This window comes from Gallus gallus, chromosome 10, assembly GCF_016699485.2.
Source record: "Gallus gallus isolate bGalGal1 chromosome 10, bGalGal1.mat.broiler.GRCg7b, whole genome shotgun sequence".
Taxonomy (NCBI): domain Eukaryota; kingdom Metazoa; phylum Chordata; class Aves; order Galliformes; family Phasianidae; genus Gallus; species Gallus gallus.
This window is the reverse complement of record NC_052541.1, coordinates 6,373,259-6,394,859: the sequence shown is the minus strand read 5'-3', so window position 1 is coordinate 6,394,859 and position 21,601 is coordinate 6,373,259. Positions and strand designations below refer to the sequence as shown.

At 39.1% G+C, this 21,601-nt stretch overlaps 2 protein-coding genes across 4 annotated transcripts in view; one reads left to right on the top strand and one right to left on the bottom strand.

Annotated features, from left to right (window-relative positions):
• MPHOSPH10 (M-phase phosphoprotein 10) overlaps positions 1–21,601 on the top strand; it is a 1,076,704-nt gene that overhangs the window by 489,737 nt on the left and 565,366 nt on the right. The gene's annotated exons all lie outside the window — the stretch shown is intronic.
• The window catches only part of THSD4 (thrombospondin type 1 domain containing 4), a 274,739-nt gene that overhangs the window by 216,943 nt on the left and 36,195 nt on the right, over positions 1–21,601 (bottom strand). For all 3 annotated transcript variants that reach the window (XM_046899269.1, XM_025154005.3, XM_025154006.3), the window contains one exon: positions 6,854–7,293. In XM_046899269.1, coding sequence (XP_046755225.1) covers positions 6,854–7,293 — 440 coding nt within the window. The remainder of the gene's footprint in view (positions 1–6,853; positions 7,294–21,601) is intronic.

Sequence of the window (21,601 nt, the reverse complement as noted above, 5' to 3'; positions counted from 1 at the left end):
TGTTCTCGAGGTTCACTAGGAAAGAAGTACTCAAGGAGCTGGTGGGCAGGTAGGTTATCTGTACTGAATGGAAACCCTCTTTGATCCAAGGACACACAGCATCTTTAAAATGCACAAGTAAGATTACAGATTTCCTGCGCTTGCACCTGCTCTCTGAAGTGCTCTTCACAAAGCCTCTCTCCCAAACAAATACCTTTTCATTTTTTTCCCTTTTCATCACTTCCTTCCTCCTTACATTTATCCCATAGTTCACTAAGCAGAGGTTCCCTGGCTCACTTCTATCTGAAGCATACCTTTTCTTTCTCTTCTGATATCAGACAGAATAAAGAATGTATTTTACATTAACTTTGCAGCACTTCCTTCCACTTGCCTATCAAAATACTTCTCTTGTAAATGAAGAACTACAAGTTTGAACATTAGCAGAAGCTCTTACTAATAACATCATAAAAGGCTTGACCACTGGTTGAAACAATGTCTTAAAATGAACCCAAAGAAGCTGCAATTCCTACATTTTCAGATACCAACCTTTCACTCAATAATTCATGGAATAATATCAAGTTCTTGAAACTTCCCGAAGGTAACATCCTCGAGCCATTAGTTTCACTAGAGTTGAGGAAAAACTGCCCACCAGCTACAGGTTCAGTGATTTAAATATTCTTAGGCACACAGTAAGGTTTACTTTAAAAAGGCTGTCCACCACATAATTTTGGCTGCCTTACATAACTGTCTTATCCTGGTCATAACTGCCATCAAGTTTATACCTCATAGCATTTTAGCAGACTCTCTTACAACTACCATTTTTAATGAAAAGGAATGACAAACTGGTCCTGGGAAATGTATTTCCATCTGCTCAGAAGGAAGAGCTCTCAATAACCAGGTTGATTTGCATCAAACCACACTGTGTTACCTCTCAGTACTGCACCACAGCCCTGTGCAGTTCTGCATTCCAGATACTCACTTTTCACCAGCTTTAAATCAATCTGGAGAAAATCACTTAAACATGAATGAAAGAAGCAAGCCCTTTGACTTTGCTTTACGTTATGAAAATGCATGCCCATCTGCTCACTGACCTGGAAAATAGCCCTAAAGTGGTGAGCAGTTAGCTTTGCCAAATGCTTGGTCACGAGAGAGTTAAATCACCCCGGCTGGGAATCTATCAGACGTTGGAAAGCAGAGCCATCATCGCCAAATATTTTTTATGATGTTACACCAAATTATTCACACTTCATCAATGCATTTTGTCACAATTAAAACGGCCTAGGCATTCCTTTTACTCTGATTTTCATTATCAAGGTAACTAAAACAATATAACTAAATAATTTGTTTTACACTCCTTGTAACTTTGGTAACCACAAAGTGATTTCTGAATATTTGCTATTCCCCCAGCCCCCCACTCCCCAAAATTCCCAAAACCAAGTTGGTTTTTCCTGTTAGAAAACAGATAATTTAAAAAGTCATTAGGTGAATTGTCTCTTGGATTAATACATGGCAGATACACACTGTCTACCACAAATTAATTCTTCCATCCCCAGAGATCTTTGCTAATACTGCAGCTCAGCACAGAGGCAATGCACTCAGTGCAGTCACCCTATGCTGCCTTTTGCTGATCTCCCAGCCAGTGCTGCATAACCTCAGCTATGTTTCAACACTGCAGCAGAACTAGTTCTGCCCCTCAGCTTTGAGGTCTGATTGAATAACGTAGCCATGTGATTAGCAGGTTAAGCAGCAGAAATCCAACACAAGTGACTACATAACCGAGTCGAGATGTATTATAACAACAGCAAGAGCTCTGTTGCACTTCCATCCCTTTCTGAGCACTCATTTACTGGAGAAATGTACTGTCATGTCTTTGAGTGTACACGAGTAGTGGCCCCACTTCACCACCTCTCCTGCAGTCATCCCACTTCAGGAAAGGATGAAACACACAGTAAATGGAAGAAATTTCCCAGGGTGGTTTGCAGTTACAGTATCATGTTAGGTTTTCAACTTTGGTAATTCCATTCAAAGTGCACTCACAGTACCATAATAGAAATCAATACTAATTAATAATAAGCAAGATGCAGAGCTTGCCAGGGCATTAACACTCGGAGGAGACATGGAACAGCACAAAGCCAATCTGAGGCCAGAACGAATGCAGTTAACTATTCATTCTGCCAGGAAGTTCCTCACAGGGAGGTCTTTATCGCCATTAGATGTTTTGGAATTTTATTTAGAAGGAAAATAAACATCTCTCTCACATGGTTTTAAATCCCCTCAAGTGCTACCAAAATGAATTCTTTGATTATCACTGCTGATGTTAGATTTTTCTTAAAATTTCTCCTCAGAAAAGGATCAAATCCATCTCTGTCTTCCCCAGCAAGCTTTTATAACAGTATTGGGTTTGGGCTAAAGTGCACCGTGTTTTCTTTCTGTTCGGAAAATAATAAAAGGAGAGATGGCAAAGTACTTGAGCCAAGGTTTCTATTCCAAAAAAAAAAAACCAAAAAGAAAACAAATGCCCACATCAATAAGTAGAAAGCCGGAGAACTTGGGAAAACACTGCCTGCCTACTATGTGACTGTCTACATTTGTCCCCCTCTACAAATTGAAGCCAACTGTAAGTCACGAAAACTACATCAGAACATGCAGCTACAACAACCAAATTGTCCCTTTAGAGGTGAATTTTTGACCTGACAACTGAATAAGCCACATTTGCCTGGTCAAAAGCACCTGTTAAAGAGGGAAAACAAATATCTTCCTAAAGGAAGCTCTGTTTTGGCGTTAAATGATACACTCTTCCTTCCCATTGCTCACAGACCCAGAAATGCACACTGACCCTATACAGGGCACAACATAGCACAGGAGACATTCATGTCAGCTGCTGGCAGCAGAACAAAGACTACAGATCTATGGCCATGTGAGAAGTTGATGACTTGGGAAGTATTTCCTCACTGCAAATTTTTCCTCTCATTCTTCTTCCAAATATAAAAAGAGCTTTAGGGAAATCCTTTCCTTTTTAACATATTTCTCTAAATATTCACTGTTTATATAAGCCTGCTTTACCTATTTCATTATTCTGGTGATAAATGTAGTTTTTCCTTTCTGCTAGAACAAGCCACGCGTGCCAGTGTTAAACCCAGCACAAAGCACCCTGAGTGCTTACAGATGTGGACACAAAGTTCTGCCTCTCCATAATGACAGTCCACTTGCAGGGAAAGTAAAGGTGGCAACTGTAAACACCGACTGAGACTGCTGAAAAATAAACTAAGAAGCAGCAAGTCCAGTTACCTCTTATTGCTCTAATCCAAGTACTTTTAATGCTGCTTAGCAGCTGACAGTTCAATCTGCCTTGTGAGGGTGCGGGATGGATGACTGAGGGAGAGCCGCACACAGACCAGGCCCCACCTAGAGACAAGCAGTCAGTATGCAGATGGAGAGAAGACAAAACCACAGCTCCATCACCAAAATAGAGATTTGGAAATGCAATCCTTAAGAAGTACTAAAACCTAGCCCACGGATGATATTTCCTTTCAAGATGCATTTCCTCTCTTAAAACATTTGCTATCCTTTGGCATGCCTTTATTGCTTTTCCGTATGTGTCTCTTTTTAAAGACGTCAAAATGCAATTGTATTTTCACATTATCTTCTTGTTCTCATTTGTTCTCACAGTACAGTATGCTCCACACATTTTATCTCAATGAAGTAAAAGCAAGACTTCGCTAATGGGAACCCAACACATCCATGCTGAGAAGAACTCCTCCTTTTTTGTCAGTGGATAACCCAGAGAACCATAAGCTTTCTTTTTGTGTTATCACCCTCATCCCTGTGACTAGGATTTCCTAACACATTTCAGTTATGCAAGAACTCAATTTACAGCACAATGATGAAGAGGAGAGCACACGAACTTCAGAAATCAGGCTTCTAATTGTAGGTACTCACATGTGAGCTTCTCAGGGAGCCCTGGTTGGTAGCCTAACAAACACAAATGTACTAGCTATCAAAAACTGTAAATGTCCTTCTTCATAGACAAGGTGCTTTACAGTTTATCATATATAAATTATATTTTGAATTTCACTAAATAAATGGAACCGTTCTTTACCTGGAAACAGGCAGAGAACTTTTCCACTTGTTGCTAAATGGCACACATACATTTGGCTGCTCTGAAGGACTGCTACTGCTGTTAAAATGTGTTTGTCTTGGAAGCAATCCCATTTCATCTTACCACACCGTCAAACGTGAGCTTATCTCAGTCACAAATGCTCATCCCTCTTTTATTATTTTATGAAACTCTCCTAAAATGACAACTTTATATGAAAGTCCAAAACAGTAAATAAGAATATCCCCAAAAGTTTCCCCTCACTGTACACATTGTGGAAACACAGATTTTATTTTCAATAGCCTGACATCATTTTCCATCATTATCCATTCAGTGAGCACAGAACACTGTTCTAAGTATAAAAGTCATATCTAGAATAACTCAGTGTTTTGAAATTCATTTTCCATTTTACCAACAGGACCAGTAATCACATTTGTAAGGAAGGATTATCCTCAGCACTTTGTAAGTTAAGGAAAACAATGAGGTTTGTCATTTAAATAATTTCATTTTCAAGTAAAATCTTTGTTCTCATTCTGTTTTTACAGTCACCACCAAAGAATCTGAAAGTTATGCAATACAGTAGAATTAAAGCCACCAGGGACCCTCCTAACACAAGATGGAAATAACCTATTACGCAAATAAGATTAAAACACTGACCTTAAATCCAGTCTTCTGCCAAGGGGCAGTAAAAGGGCAGTGGGGGTGGAAATCTACTGTGGTACAGAAGCTTGCACTGTGCTTAGGAAAGTACAGGAATTTTCAAAACCAAAGACCTCCATCATGCAGGAAAGTGGAGTCACAGCAGATATTACAATCATTTCAGTATTTCATATTGCAAGGCATTTAGTAAGAAATAACATAGCTTCACTTGTGCAAGCAGGAAAAATTGCTTTCTGCTCCTCGCCCTCATTTTCCAGCCATAACTGCCGCATTTCTTTCAAACTGTTCCAGTCTCTCCTGGCCTGCAGAGGCCACCAGAGCAGCAAGGGAGAGCCCAACACAGGAGCCCCAGCTGTGCCAGCAGCCTGGCAGCAGGTCTGCTGCAGAGGCCAGGCCAGCTGGGATTTCCTTGGAGACTGGAAGTGCCAAGGGCTGGAGCAAACAGGCTTTGAATGACTTTGAGCCGATGGTGCAAGGCCAAGCTTCCAACATTAGTAATAACTCAGCTATGTACTACAACCTGTATCTGCTACACTGCACAGCTGAGAACAGAAGTGCATTATGCTAAATGATTAAATAGGAAAACAGAAAAAAGAAAATACGACTTTCGTCTCAATTCAGTCCTGTTAAAACTGCTCAGAGAAGTCTACCTCTGGCACCCTTTGTGCTTTTATAAGATCATTAGTATCACAATCAGCAATATTACAGTTATACTCAGAACTTCTAAGCCATCCATCTGCATGGGTTTGGAAGCAAGAAAGAAAAAGCAGTGAATAAAGGAAATGGCTAACACGTAGATGAACAACGTCTGAACATCTGGTCCCACTCTGAGATTTTTCTTTACTGAGACAAACAGAAGGAAAAGAGCTTAATTTCTAATTTCAAATACTCTTGCAGGGGCTGAGGATGTCTGTATCATCAGAAGTAAGAGAGTGATGCTGTCCTATTTGAGGCAGGCTGGAACATTGCCTCAGGGTTATGTTTCCTTTCTTGGCCTGGGCCATCAGATATCTTTAAAAAGGGGAAAGGAATTATGGTTGACTGCTTCACCTAACAATCTTAAAGAACAGTATAGGAAGAAAGAGACTTAAAAAAAGGAAAAATTTAACCAAAAAATATCACTCCACGTGTTTTCCAAAAGAGGGCTGAGAGGCGAAAAACCAGAGAACTCCCACCTGCTGGAACACACAATCTGAGGGAAGACAGACAGAATACACAACTTTTGGGAACATCCCCTCCCACAGGATCTTCCGTGCCTGCTCTCCTCAGTTTCCAAGCTGGAAATGCATCTTTTCTCTTTTCATTGATAGACAGATAGAAAGATAAAAGCCAACAGTTTTGGCTACAGCAAATGGCAGACTGGTTTCTAATAATTGCTTTTCCAGAAAGGAGAGGTTGTTGAAAATAATTGTAACAGCACAGTTCCATCCAGCTTTAAAGGCTGAACAGCAAATAGTACTAATCTGATACACACAATGTTTGAAACAGTTTATGTATTAAAAAAAAAAACATTTTTTTTGTTTGTTTTGGACTGGAAATTTTGCTAAAAGGTAGAAAACAAAAGAAGGGAAAAGAGAAAATAGCAAATGCATAAATACAAACTGAAAAATAAGGGAATAAGAGGAAAACAAAATCAGTTTTGATCAGAAAAAGTGAAAAGCTGGTTAGTCATTCTTCACCAAAAGTTTCATCAATACCTTTTTCAACCAATTGAAATTAGAATGACTCCTGAAATCAAGAATCCTAACTGTTACTTGTTAAGACTCTTCTTATTATGGAGAAGATGGAAACAACAAAAAACAAAACAAAACAAAACAAAAAAAACCCTAATGGAAAAGGTAAAAATATCACAGTAAATTATGAAGCAGATTTTAAAGGTGAATAAAATCTGCCCAGTACAGTTATAGAATTATTATGACTGTCCTTCCTCGGGTATCACCGCATCATACCACCTCAGAAACAAATGCCTTCCACAGAGGACAGTACACATTAGTAAAGACTAAGGCTGACTATTATCACCTTCCCATAGGTATTAAAAAATAATGGTTCTTGTCTGATATGCCATTCTTCAGATATATCATTCACAGCGGGAATAAAATGTGTGCACAGACACTGTACCTCTTTTCTGGCTTGGGGTGATGCCTCTGGGACTGAGAGTGCCGGCTGCCTCTGGGAGCTCCTCGGCTCATGTGGCTGTTGTTATGGCCTTCGGAAGGAGCAGAAGCCCGCAGGCCGGCCCGGAGCTGCTCTTCATTCCTGTGAAGCGGCACAGACGTACGGATGGCAGAAATGATGTGGCCTGGGTAAGCAGTCAGTGAGTCCTGGTGCCGGGAGTTCTGGTGAGCAAGAGTTCTCTCCGAGGCCGCGTATTGCCGCCCCGGCCTCTGGTAGCCCCTTTCGCGGTAGTACGCCGGGAGGCACGGCCTCGTTTGCTCCATCACACCACCGCTGCAGCTCCTGGAGCAGGCAGACCAGGGGCCCCAGCTGCCCCACATGCCTGGGATTCCCGCGCCGCTATCTTCAGATGCATCTCTTTGCTCTTCTATCCTCTGGGGAACCTGTAGATACAACAGACTGACCGTGAACAAGAGTTGACACTACAATATGAAGGTGGTCATACCTCATCCCAGAGGTCCTGACAGCCTCAGCCATTTTGGCATTAAATGCACAGTTCTGTTCTTTCCGTTCTCCAGCTGGTTGAATCACAAGTATTGAAAGCAGGCTACAAATGTCTGATTCTCAAGATTATTAAAGTGCAGCGCATTCTCATAAATAAGCATCCTCTGGCTGTTATACTTATATACTGTTGTATACTGTTTACTTATATTCCAAATCTTTGTGCCAACAAGCACACATGCCCATCATTTCAATTATCAGACAAAAAGAAGCACTAAGCACAGCTAACAGTACAGCCCTACTCAGGTGTCGAACTGTCTCAAAATAAACTCTGGAAAATCAACCATTTCTCTCTGCATGTCACTTCTTCCTGCTTTGAAGAATAACCTCCTAAACACGTAACTTCCATCAACAATCTTGGCTCAAACACTGCTGCACAGTACTAGAAGATTAACATCTACATACTTGGCCTCCAGGCACAGATAACACACGCAGGCCCTACCTGAAGTGCCAGCCCGCACAAACTACTGATAAGCAAACTATAAACATGGCAGGCTTGGATGGAATGTGGTTTGCTGAATGCTCCATTATCATAAGCAAAGCCAAGGCAGTGAGGGTTTGTGGTGCTGCTGTGTAGGACTCAGTTGCGGTCTACATAATCTGAAACATTTCCCCACTCTGAGGTTGCTCTCCCTCTTTCATCACCAACCACAGAAAAAACTGCATTTAATTATAACTTGTGAATAATAAAAACCATCTGCATTAGTGTGATATGTTCTCTATTTCACCAATATTATACGGAAACAGAAGCAGATGTCTCTGTATTTAATTTGTGTTTTTCTGTGGGTACCCCATTTGGCATGAGTCTTTTAAATCCAATAGCCTGTACAACCTAATAACCACATAATGTCAAGATTATGAATAACATGCAACAAGGACCTGGTTTCTGGCTGTTATATTTGCACTCATATCCAATAGCAGAACATTGCTGGCTCACAATATAACCAACTAAACAAGCTTAGTTTCTTCAGTTTGCAATTTTGTCACTGAATATTCACATTTTATATGTACATTACATACTAATACAGCTCTAACACAGATACAGCGTAAAACCAATAGCCCGTTGGTTGCAGACAAGTCTCATTTCACTTTGCACAATTAGTCTTCCAAACAGTTTAAATCACACAAACAAACAAAAAAAAAACTGTTCATTTACTCCTAGCAGCAAATTGTTCTATAATCTTTATTACAAGGAACAGTGGGTTTAAATATCAGCAGAGGTGCACCAAATTGGATAGCAGGAAGAACTACTTAACAGAAAGACAAACAAAGCATGGGACCTGAGCACCTGAGGAGAACCTGGCTCCCTGCACTGGAGGCGAGCCCAAACCTCCAGCAGGAACAACCAAGCCACAGCTGCTTCAACCGGGCCTCCCAGGTCACTTCCTGTGCTTTGGTCCTCTGATTAGCAGGTTACACTGCAGCCAGTAATGAATTCTCACACTGCCCTAGGGTATAGCCAAGAAATTACAGGTAGCTAAGGGAGATAGCTGAAGTATTCCAAAATAGCTCAGAAGCACCAGAGACTCAGATTGCTGAGACTTAATTCCACTCTCCCTTTAAAAATGACCCACCGAACAGCACAGTTGCTAAAGAGTTTAAGCCCTCACTGTGACAAGTGAGGGTAAAAGTGAATTTTTTTTGCAGAGTTAAATCATGAAAGCAAATTCTTTAACAGAAACACACAAACTGCAATAGGGAGAGAAAAATTATGTCGTCTCATTGACTTTCCTGTAGTTGAAGATTGATTCCTCCTTCAGGTGACCTAGTAAAAGTCATTCCAACTGCAAGCACCATCAGAAAGATGTCTGTCAACTGCAAGTTAATCAACCACCAGGTATTTTGCTCTACTAATTCAATCCATTTTCCCCTTTATTTTCATCCTATTACTACAGTCCTTTCTTTCTTTCCTGTACATTCTTCAATCATTTGGCAGGACAAGGTTTGTAAGTAGAAGTACTAACTATCACTAGGTACAGCTGTATAGTAAACAACTTAGACAAGCTTTAAGGTGTGCATATGCTTGCAATTTTTACATTTGCACTAACTATCAGTGAAATCTCTTTAATTTAGAAATTATCATCATAAAGATCATTGCAGACTGAAAACCCAAACTTTACAAACTCACACATGCTTGCAGCAGTGCAGTACAATGAGGAGCCCTGGCACAGGGTGTCAGCCCTGCTTCTGTATTTCTAGGAGCTGCCTTGGTCATTCCTTTCCATGACAGAAAATCAGAATTCTAACATAAAGAAAGGGCATTACACGTGCAGTAGTCACACTGAACATCAATGCCTTATCCAGTAAACCAGCACATTGTTTTGTTTCATATCAGGTGATCCCCAACATCCCTAACTTCTTTTTTCCCCTAACATCTGCTACTTCAGGAAATTTGTAGTTCATTTCATACAGCACTGATGCAGTCGCTGATGCAGTCACTAATGCCCCATTTCAGCACACCACTGAAACATGTGTCTGATCTGAATGTGAATAAGCCCACTGGAGGAAAAAAGAAGTTAGGTGTACACACACCACTAGATGCAATCTACTGTTCAATCTGTTCTACTGTTTAATATCCTGGTGTTTAAAACACGGAAACTGAAAAATTAGATGACTGCTCTTTCTTTCTAAAAGCTTTTCAAGTACAGTTTTTATTATGTTATTTACAGAATAATGAGGATCAGACATCTGTGACAAACATGGAAAAGAAAGGTGAGCCACATGACTCTAGTCATTGAGGTTTTGTTAAACTTGATATACAACTCGAGTCTCGTGGTCAAAGAGATCTTAGATTTTATAATAAGCTATTCTTTGCCTTCAATGTTCTCTAGAGCAGCCACCTCCATTATCTTCCTTGCTTTTCTCCATCTTCTCCATCAAAAAATGCTCCAGCTCTTATCGAGTTGGTCTGCTTTGCCCTCCTTGCTTTTAAGCTTCTCCTACTGCATAACCCATAAAATCCCTCATTTACTTGGGCTGTTCAGGCCCCTCTTCTATTCTCATTCAAATTACCTTTAAAGACCTATTTAGCCCTTCTGATGCCTTTCCAACAGAGAACCTCTAATGATTAAAGAGAAGCAGGAATTTCAATTGTTGCCTTTCTCCTAATGGTCAGCCTCTTAACCCGTAAACCCAGAGGACCAGAATTCACCTTTCGTTTTCCTCTGCGAGGAACATGAACTGTAACAGCAACAAATACATCATTTGAATAATACAATCTCAGCTTTGATAACATTCCTCTTTATGAAACTGATAATCCTGCGCTGCTGCACAGTTTTTAAGACTACAGAATCTTTACGGAAAAGTTGTATCACCTCTGATATGAATCAGTACCAGAGTAAAATTTAATCCTGTGCATTTTTCTCAGAGTTGATTCTAATTTAGCATTTTAGGGTGATGTCACAACAGTAGAAGGAAGGGATAATCTGAACTCAGTCTGAAGTTCATTACTAAACACCAGCACACTGAAGGCTGTCCCGCAGATTCATCCAGACTAAATTCTCCAGATATGGTAGGACAGGAGCAATGGAAGAAGAGAATTACATGGCACTAACACTGTTCCTCAATTACCATCATCTTTTACACCTTTCCAGTGCCCAGAAGAGCTGGTATCTGGATCCTTTAAAGATACTTTAGGTGCCTTTCTAGCAAATGAGACCCAGCCCAAGGTAACTTGTCTTTACAAGCTTTTTTGAAACACAATGCATAAGGATTCTTTTCATAAATACAACTCTGTTTTCACTATAGATACACCATAATTTCGCACATATCTCAAGGATTCATTTAATCTGGAAACAGTGACTCCTTAGCTGAAAAAAAGGATGTTGCACCTACTGCAGCTCATGAGCTTTGCAGGTTTCACTGCAGAATCTGTCAGTTACTTCTACAACAGCAGTTGGTTTATATTCTCAGCATGTAAGGAGGAGAGATTATAAATTTATCTGGAGGTAAGAAGATCGTGGAATCAAAGAGAAGCTGTCAGATCTTTGTAAGATCCACTAACATCACCTATTCTTACAGTATTACATTTTACAGCATTAGCACCTCAGCTTGCCTATTTCCAGACTGGTTGTCTGTATTGTATAATTAACTGCTTACAGAAGCACAATTAAACTTCTTAGCATGAAACTGTTCTTCTACAAAACCTCCTCTGCAGGTGTGCTTTAATTCTATAAAACCCCTTGCCCCTTCAGCACTCCTCATAGCTCCATCAGAGTATAAGTATGAAGAAAAAACAGTATGAAATAACAGCAAGAAAAAATACTATGCTCTGGAGCAGATAAACTTGTGTGCTTGAGCTTGCTAACATCCGTTCATCATCACTTAGTCTTCAGATCAAAACAGAAATCCCTAAAATGATAAAAACTTGAAAATTTCACCTCCACCCTCTTAATCATGGATAGAGACTTTCCAGTTCTCATAAGATGTTTTTTTTCTTGTGCATTTGAAATTACACAAGATGACAAAGTGAAGGTTGGACAAGGTGGTATAATTTGAATGCACAGAAGGAAAAAGTTAAGTAGATCTATTCTTTACTTGCTTAGTTCAAAAGGTTAAGTATTTCAAAAACACAGACTTGTCCTATACAATGTTAACATCTTTAGTGGCTTTTAGGTAGACTAACTCTCCATTAAATCACTGCCAAGAGCAAGTTTGTATTCAATGCTTGTAGTTTGAATCCTATGAGAAGTATCGAGTCTTCACCTCACCTTTACTACAGTACTACCTTAGCACACACCACTTTGACACAGTCTGCATTTTAAACAGAAAAACCATTTCCCTTGGGTTCATGTACTGCAGCACTCAGATCCTGAACCAGAAATTTCAGGAAAAGCAGCAGTACACAAGCCATTGAAATCCAGCACAAATTTCTAATACCACTTCTATCAGAAAAGTCAGAAATAAGAACTGCAGCTTGGGATCTCAGCAGCATAGGCTGATAATTTCACTGTGTACCTCCAAAATTTTTCTTATAGTAAATGACAAATGATCATTCTGTATTTCACCACACCACAGTGTATAATTTGAAACCACTAACACAATCCAGCTGAGTGATCTCTCTCTGAAAGCCAGCAGTTCTAACCTGCTCAGCCTCCCTTTGTAAAGGACAGCAGCCACAAGTGGGACCATTCTCACTCTCAGTACTTTTTCCACAGTGTGCAGTGCTGCAGGTAGTACTTCAAATATGAATTAATGGACTTTCACAGCAGTCAGATCATAATACTTGGTGACAGCACGCACCTTTTAACCTACCTAAGCAAGTTACTACAGCCACAGCCAACAGTACAACGCCCTTTGTGGGTATCGAGCATCGTGCATTATCCCAAATTCAGAACTATAAAGGGATAAAAGTCAAAGGCAATCTTTAAAGATCTGGAGTTACCTACACTAAATCAGACATTTCTGGTTCTGTTTACCTTAGATACAATGTTATATTCAATGTATTTCACTTCTAACATGTTATCTGGCACTTATTTTTCCTGGTTAAACCATGATGCCCTGTGGATCCATGAACAAATTAAGTACATCATGCTCCTAGTTATACGCGTGAAAGGGATATAAACAGGTACAAATGTCTGTTTTGCAAAGAGTTACGGAACTATTTTGACCCAAAGTCGAAGAAATTGGATCCAGAGGGACATTTTGTCACCTGCTCAGAACAATACCACCGATGGTATTCACTCAGTAAACTCACGTCCGTTGCCTGGATGCAAAGCAGAATTAATAGAAGCCAGTATGCCTTTTTTAAAAAATACATGTGAATTATCTATCATATTTGTCCTGTGATTCCTAGAGCAAAGAGCCCTAATTCTGTAAATATTCCTCTGGCTTGAAGTATTTTGAAATTGTCCCTTCCACAGACCCTCTTCATATGCTGTTAACCCATGCTGTGACATCGAACCATTGCCGTCATTATTATAAAGGAGTATCGAGGCACTTGGAAAACCTGACCTTGGTTGTTTGTTGGGTTTTGGTTTTTGTGGTTTTGGTTTTTTTGTTTGTTTGCTTTTTGCATTAGTCTTTTATTTCTTCTGACTTTATAGTTCTTCTGATGGAAGACTTTGCCATGGCATAATGTGCCATGGGCATAACATAAGATGCCGATGCAGCTTTTAATGCAACCAGGTTCAGCTTGCCCAAGGATTCAAAACATTACACAACATTACATTATTGTTCAGTAGTTGTTATTTAAAAATCTGCATGTCATATTCAGGATGAAATGAACACACTGTTCTTCACAAACATTCACAGCTTATTATATCACTGATGGTCTTTCACAACAGAAAATCTAGTGTCTGTCGTTTTAAAAATCTCAGTGTAAAAACAAAAGCAGGCTGACTTACAGAAACTAGAACTGAACTACAGCTCAGAGCAAAGCATGCCAAATTTTGAATGGACTGAGGAAATTATAGTTTAGTTTTAGAGCCTATTCAAGTGTAACATTATAGTATTTCCCTGCCAGCATTGTAAACACATCTATGGAACTGGTTTAATTCTTTCACCAGTCTAAGCATCTTAAAGGAATATTTCTTCAACATTAGTTCAGCTGATTTCCAATAAAGACCGTACCTATACAGCCATGACAATTTCCCAGCAGAAAGTCTTTATGGTCCACTTTACAGTCATTCATTTGGAACAGCAATATTTTAAATGCTTTTTACAAGAAACACGTGCAACACTGGTGGCTTGATAAAAAATTATCTACCAAAAAACCCCACAACTTGTAGTTAACAACTTCTCAGATCTCTTCAGGCTGGCAGAAAAATGGAGCAGAGGCCAAACAAAACATGACACAATGAGTATATGTCTGCCTAGTTAGCGTGCTCTGCTATTTTAATCCTTCACTGCATTTTGGAAGCCTTTAATCAAAGATGTAGTAAACCATTTGAATTTTGCAGTACATGGTAAGTGTAAATACTACCAGCCTAAATGATTTGGGTTTCCGCTCTTTGTATAAAAACTCTGTCTGAACATCTGTGCCTGTGAAGATTAAAGGGCTAAAAAGCCTGGAAATAGAAGACCTTTGTATTCACAAATCACTGAGGAGAGCTACAATGCCTGCAAAGCTTAGCTGCCCCCTCAACCAACTCTGACCACATCTGAAGAGACTTTAACATTATTTAAATAATCTAGAAGTAAACAGCTCTGAACAAATTCAGAACAGTTTTTGTGCCAGAGTTTGAAGCTTCCTCCAAGTTTGGATAATTTTTTTTTACACCAAGACCACCTTCACTGCATTCCATGAGCTTACTGTTCTGGGGCAGAGGGTTCTTTCTTGCTGTGAGACCAGTACCTGCAGGCTAACAGACAGATCACTCCTCCCCTCCAGCAGCTGTGTATAATGACCCCCCCTTATCTGCACTGGGATTGCTTCTGATTTACAGTAACAAAGATGATAAGCATCAGGACCTCACTATATCAGAGATATGGCTTCTTTACTTTAACAAACTTCTTCCTCATCACTGATTATCATATGTGATCTAAGTCACTCAGCTTGTACTGCAACCTCAGACCTTTTGCAGGACAGTCATCTTCAGCTATGACAAAGCTGTATTTCTCTACTGTATTTCTACATATGGTAGAATTCTTTGGGATCCAAAAATGCTGTGGACATGGACTTATGTACACAGTGATTGACATTGCACCTCCCAAGGACACTCAGTGAGTCATCTGCCCACCGCTGCAGAAATGGACAAGCTGCCATTAAATAGAAAGCAATATTCCCGAGCAGAAAAATTAATCTGAGAATGTAGAAAGCTTCTCATCTTCATCATTGCTCTGACCCAAAGCCAGTGACAACACTAGCATTAAATATTGCCCTGAAAAAAAACATTTAAAAAGATGAGACACTGATCTATCACCTTGCACATTCACCTGCTCTGGAATCCAAATGAAGCAAAGTCCCTTTCATTTTTCCCAAAGAAACAGAACAAGCTTTAAGACCCCAATGCTCCAGCTTTAAGGAACCTGTGCTTTTACTGAAAAAAAACTATTTTTCAGAGTTCAGTTATGAAGCAGGTTAAAAGTAATGAAACCATTGGCCTTGATTTTTCTAAGAGTATACTTGCACAAAATAATGTATCCTTGTTCTGCCTCTCTCTCCAGCAGCAAGAATGCCATTACCTAAGCATTTTAACTCACAAGGAGAAGGGCAGGGAATTAGTAATGACTCAGGAGATAGCAGGAAACTTCTTTCAGCTGTTATTCAAGACACTCTGTTTCATTACAAGGCCAAATTTAAAGGAAACATTTGTACAGTCTGAATAACCTCTTGTTTCCTAAAAATCACTATTTAGAACATGAATACTATTAACTAGAAAGGCTTTATTTTACTCAGGGTTCAGTGAGCCTGAGGGCATGTATATCTATACAGCTAATATTAAGCATTATATATATGTGCTGAAGGCATATGGATATGTTGTCCTGTAAATAAATGCAAGAGAAATATGAACTACATCTCAGAATAATGGAACTGGTGCAAACCACAAAAAAAAAAAAAAAAAAAAAAAAAAAACCAGTAACAATGCTCAACAGATATCTTATGAACAAATAAAATCACAAAGAAATGAAGGCACCAGCAGACACTTGTTAAGCAGCATGCACACAGCAGCTGTACACACCAGCATGCATAGCCACCCTAGCGAAATGCCCTATGCAGTGCATGCAGCCCAGCAGGACAGAACCACAGCAACACTGGAGCAGGGTCTTAGCACAGGTCAGCTTGCAGATTGTGAGTCCTGACAGGCTGTAGATTTTACTCTGCAAACCTCATGATGGAGCACAAGGACACACCCTACCTGAGTTTCAAGGAAAAATTACACACAGCGCTCTGTTAGCATGCTCCCACTCCTCAGGACAGGTAAAAACAAGGTGGTGAGCAGCTGTGGTGGAGATCCCATGGCACTCCTTAGAACCAAGAGGCATTAGCTCTGATGCCTTGGCCAAAATCCAAGCTTAAGTATTAACCACTTTGTCTAACTCCAATTTCCCCTAGTGTTTCAAGGGGATAGCAGATTAACTTCATGCTTCACATTTTGCTTTATTATAGCGTGTTCAGAAATATTAGGCAGCTGTATCCTTTTCAGTTAGCAGAATGGTGACTTTTATAGGGTGTAGGAGGCTAAAAGAAACAACAGAAAAGAAAAAACACTGCTATTCACTGTCACTATCACAACATAAAAGCAGGTGTAGGATCACATACACAGAATTACTTGTATGAATCTGAAAATTGATATAATTATCAGAATTAATAAACAACTTTGTATCATCTGTACTAGTATACAGTGCTATCGTCCTCCTTATGTACTCTTCCTCTACGTTTACACTCAGTGCAGTCTCAGCTGTGCACGAAAGAAACTTCCCTTCAGTCTGTGAGTTTGTAGTATGGAATAGGAATACTTATTTCTGTAATGTAGAACACTGTGCTTGTTCTTAAACATTACTCATAATTATAGCCTTAATGCAATTCTTCTGAAAGCATTTTCATCTTAAGATACTTTTTGTAGGGAGTCACATTCACTTGCTATAAGCTGACTTTTATAGTAACTACTGTGTGTTTAACAGCAAGATATAATACTCAGTTTATTTCTTATGTCCAGCAAAGAGATAAAGAAACCACATGAAGACAAAACAGGTTCAAAGTACTTCAACAATACTGCAGTGCCACAATGAAAGGCTTATAAAAGTAAACCCTGACAACTCTTCCATAGGCTGTTTGACAAGGTATTGTACCTTCATTGAAGTCAGTAGTACTATACAAGTGGGTGACAAAAAGATATGCAGAAAAATTCAAAGCAACTCCGTTGCTTCAATGCTAATACTTAATGTTTTAACAGAGCAAGATGTTAAAAACAAAGCAACGTTTACATTAGAAATTGTATTTGAACAAGCTTTACTACTGTGTACATTACCAATTTTACTACAACTTACTGTCTTAATACAGCAAGATAAGATTAATTAACAATCAACCCAGGGATGATTTTCTGAAAAACTGTGAATACAGTCTTCAGTGTTTGTCTGGGAAGAGGACTGTTATGTTTCATGGTTTAACCTTTTGTTCATCACAGCATGCCACTTATAGTAAAGGTTAAATAGTATTTATTGAATAAATTCAGCATGGGGGAGAACAGAGAGCTTGACTGTACAGGACGGCTGTTCATATGTCCAGTACCCATGGATAAGGGAAGCTGATGTCCAAACATTAAAAAAGATTTCAATTTAAGCAGTTAGAGACAGCTAGTTCAACTTTAAATACAAATGCTGATTATGTTCATACAATATTGCCTCCATTTTTGCTAAACCGATGAATTCTCTGGCCTCACGAAGTTGGTATTTAAAAATCATATTCTAAGGATGAAAAAGTTAGATAAGGAGAAAAACCTAACCTGCTAGAAACTACTGACCAAACTACAACCCTTGTATTTAAGAAACCATAAAAATCTTCTGCATAGTAATGTTTGTTTCTATCTGTCGAACATATCATGTTTCAAATATTTGCATTACTGTCTAAACCTGTGTTATTTAGAGATAAGATTAACAAATACACTGGTACCATAAGCTCAGCTGCAGGAAATATGTAGAGATGCTCTTTGTTTTCAGATATTTATGCACTGCACAAATGAAAGACAGCATTGTTTGAACTAAATAAAGACAAAAAAAAACCTATTTTGATACAAAAGTCCAGGCAATTAGGTATTTCTGAAGCTAGAAATTCTCTATTGGTCAATTCTGTCTTTGCGACAAGCAAGCTTCCACGACTATATTCCAAAATTTTATAAAAGCTAAAAAAAAAAAAAAAGAAACAGTGCCCAAATGTTATCCCCCAAAAGCAACTTCTTACTAGCTTCACTCTAACAGCCAAGCTTATGTTTCCAAAGAGTTATAAAAGAAGAGGAACCAAATTTGATAAGACAAGGGTGAACAGTTTTAAACTGGCAGATTTAGATATAGATTAAATATAAGCAATAAATTCTTCACTATCACAGGGCAGCAAGGCAGTGGCACAGGCTGCCCAGAGAAGCTGTGGATGCTCCATCCATGGCAGTATTCAAGACCAGGTTGGATAGGGCTGTGGGCAGCTGTTCCGGTGGGTGGAACCAGCCCACAGTAGAGGGTTGGGACTGGATGGCCTTCAAAATCCCTTCCAACCCAAGCCATTCTATGAGATGGAAAAGAATTGGATTTAGTAAGAGGGGAGTATCCTGAACAGTTACAGAATCAACTGCAAATGAGAAAAATAAGAATGTTTCCAGTTGCTGCTGTCATTCCCCCAGGTCTTAATTCCACTATCTGCACCTCCCTACTACGCAAGTTATTTGGCTTTTCTATCTAACAGTCCCCAGGCTTTCATGCCAGGAATGGACTTGTGCATGTGTCTGTGGAAAGCAACCCGCTGAGCTCAGCTCTTCCAGAGCTTGTATGAAGTTTCCTTTAAAAAAATTATATATATATGCTTGTAATTCTTTGTTTTTAAATCCTGTTTGATAAGATTAGCTCTCTTCTTCAAGTTGAAGTCCTAAACTTAGGCCACTAACTCAAGAGAAGGTAAAAGGTACTTTAACTGGTTGTAATATGCTGAAGTTAAATAAAAACTCTCACATTTGTTAATAAACTGCAAACAGATTTTTGCTCATTATGTCAGCTGCTCCCAAACTAGTATGACTTTAAACATTAATGGATTCCAAAGAAAATAAGAAACAAAAGATCAAAATACAGCAAGATTTTGAAATAAACACAAAATAGTGTTTTTAAGTATTTTCAAGTCATAAAAAAGCAAAACCTCAGCTCAATTGAGGGTGCCCAGAGACAGTTAGAGTGGATTTCAATCTGCTGCTGTGGGAATTGTCCTGATTTTTATTTCATTTTCCCAAAAGTTTTAGTGTAAGAAATTAAATATTTCCAAATAGACCGTATTTTTATGAGCTATTCAGCCGAATACCCAAATCCAGTTCTCATTTTATTTCCTTGACCACGGCTGTCATAGTAAAAAATAACTGTATGAAGGGTGCACAACACAGAATCCACTCTCCAATACTACATGTTCCAGCATCAATCCTGAAGGCACGCTTACCCTAAAGAAGAAAAATAAATACAAAATATGGACTGGGGCATAAGCTACTATTTCCTCACTAGCCAGATCTGGTTTCTCAGTTTACATACACTGTATCCTCTAAGTGTATATACTAAAGCCACCAAATAACACTGTGCTGCTCACTACACTGTTAAAATGACTTCCTGTTCCCTAAATCCTTCTCTCCATTTTCTCTCCCTTTCTGCCCGTGAGACCAATCTCTTCTCACGTAGAAGGAGCTGTGCCAAAGAGCAGAGATCTGTGCATAAATACATAGGAGATGATGCCTGGGGATGCCAGTACACATACATCCAAGTTACTACGCAAAAGGAAAAGGAATGACTTGCAGAGCTATACAGCTGAGAATTCACATCAGAAACATGTCTGACCTTCAGAGCTACTGAAGTAGCTGTTGAGAATAGCAGACAGCCTCAGAACCTGTACTTGATCATCACTAGGCAACTTATGCCTCTCTTGTTTTCAGTACAAAGAACATGACCAAGGTGTTTGCCATGCCCCTTAATGCCATGCCTTTGGTTCCTTTAACTAGTACAGAGGCATGTGCTAGTTAAAACCCGAGGCATTTCTAACTCAACTGAATACAAAGAATCTGGTTTGATCAAAACTAATTCCAGAGCTTCACAGAATGAAGCCATTGTTTCTCTAACTTGCTCTATTTTAGTCATTAATTTTTCCCCCTACGGCCATATGGAAGCTGGATTGCACCAGCACTCCACTGTCACCATTACAAAAGAGCAGCAGCAAAAATGATCATCTCAACTTTACAACAAAATCAGAGAGATCAGAAATAGGGAAAAACACCACGCTGTACTCAGGTCTAGAATGCTGTATCTGGTTAGCTTCTGTCTCATTTAACTTGTATTACAATTGGCAGTTGTATTCCTAGACTACGGACATCAGATACTTTCGGGTTTTTAGTTGGTATTTATGAAGCTATTGTCAAAACAATTTTTGCACTAAATATATTGGCATGTGCACATAAAAACGTAAAGGAAAACCTGCATTTTATCTTCATTAAGTACAGTTTAAAAATAAATATGCATCTTGCACATTATTTAAAAATTATTTAAAGAGCAAGTTATTTTAACAAATAATTACTCGATATCTTTATCAATTCTTTTATTGGGCTTGAGTATTAATTAAGTGATGATATAGATCATAGAGTACACAGAGCCAGAAGACTACTACTACTCAACGGGTTTGCTCCTGGAGTATCTGGCAGAATAAGCAATACCCACACTTCACTCCTTACAAACGTTTGTCCAGCACATTCACAAAGACCTTCATCACAGAAATGCTAGAAGTTATTCAGTAAGTGTGATCTATTCTTCTTTATATCCTTGCCATAAGAATTGTTTTTCTAATAGCCAAAATCACATTTCCCTTGCCAATTTAAATCCCTTTCTTCTCATCTACTTCACTGCAGAAATAAAGAACAGTTCACTCTTTAGCACTCATAAGTATCTGGAGATTATATCTGCCTCCCTCCTGCAGTCTTCTCTTCAGACTAAACAACCCAAATTCATTCAAACTTCCCTCAAAGGTAACATTTTAAAACTTCCCAAGGATAATCGCTGCTGCCATCTCTTTCTTTCCAAATCATTCACATTTTTTTCTGAAAAGCAGTGCAAAAAATCTAAATTAAGTTTTTCAGCTGAGGCCCCACTAATGCTGAGAAGGATGGAAGGGTCCTCTCTGCATTGGCTGCATGTCTGAGACATGCATGTGAATTTTTCCATAAGTGGACAAGCAAAAATTAAGCAGCTTCCAGCTTGTCTCCAGTAACTTCAGACTAACATTTGAGTATGATTGGTGTCCAATATCTGTTTCAGACATCTATATTTCAGTAAGAGAAAGTACTACCTAAGAGCAACTGGATGCTTCTGCTAACCACTCCATATCTGAGCACTACTCTCTCTGATGTGAATTCTTCTCCCCTTCGTCTTACATGATGGAAATGCTCCAAAGCTTAAATAAGCTGTCAATGTTACATACGTGACCTACAACACTACAACACTCTATACATTCATGTCTGTTTATAGCACTCACATGACTAACTGTCATGGGGCTCTTTTAAAAAAGTATATATTAATATAAAA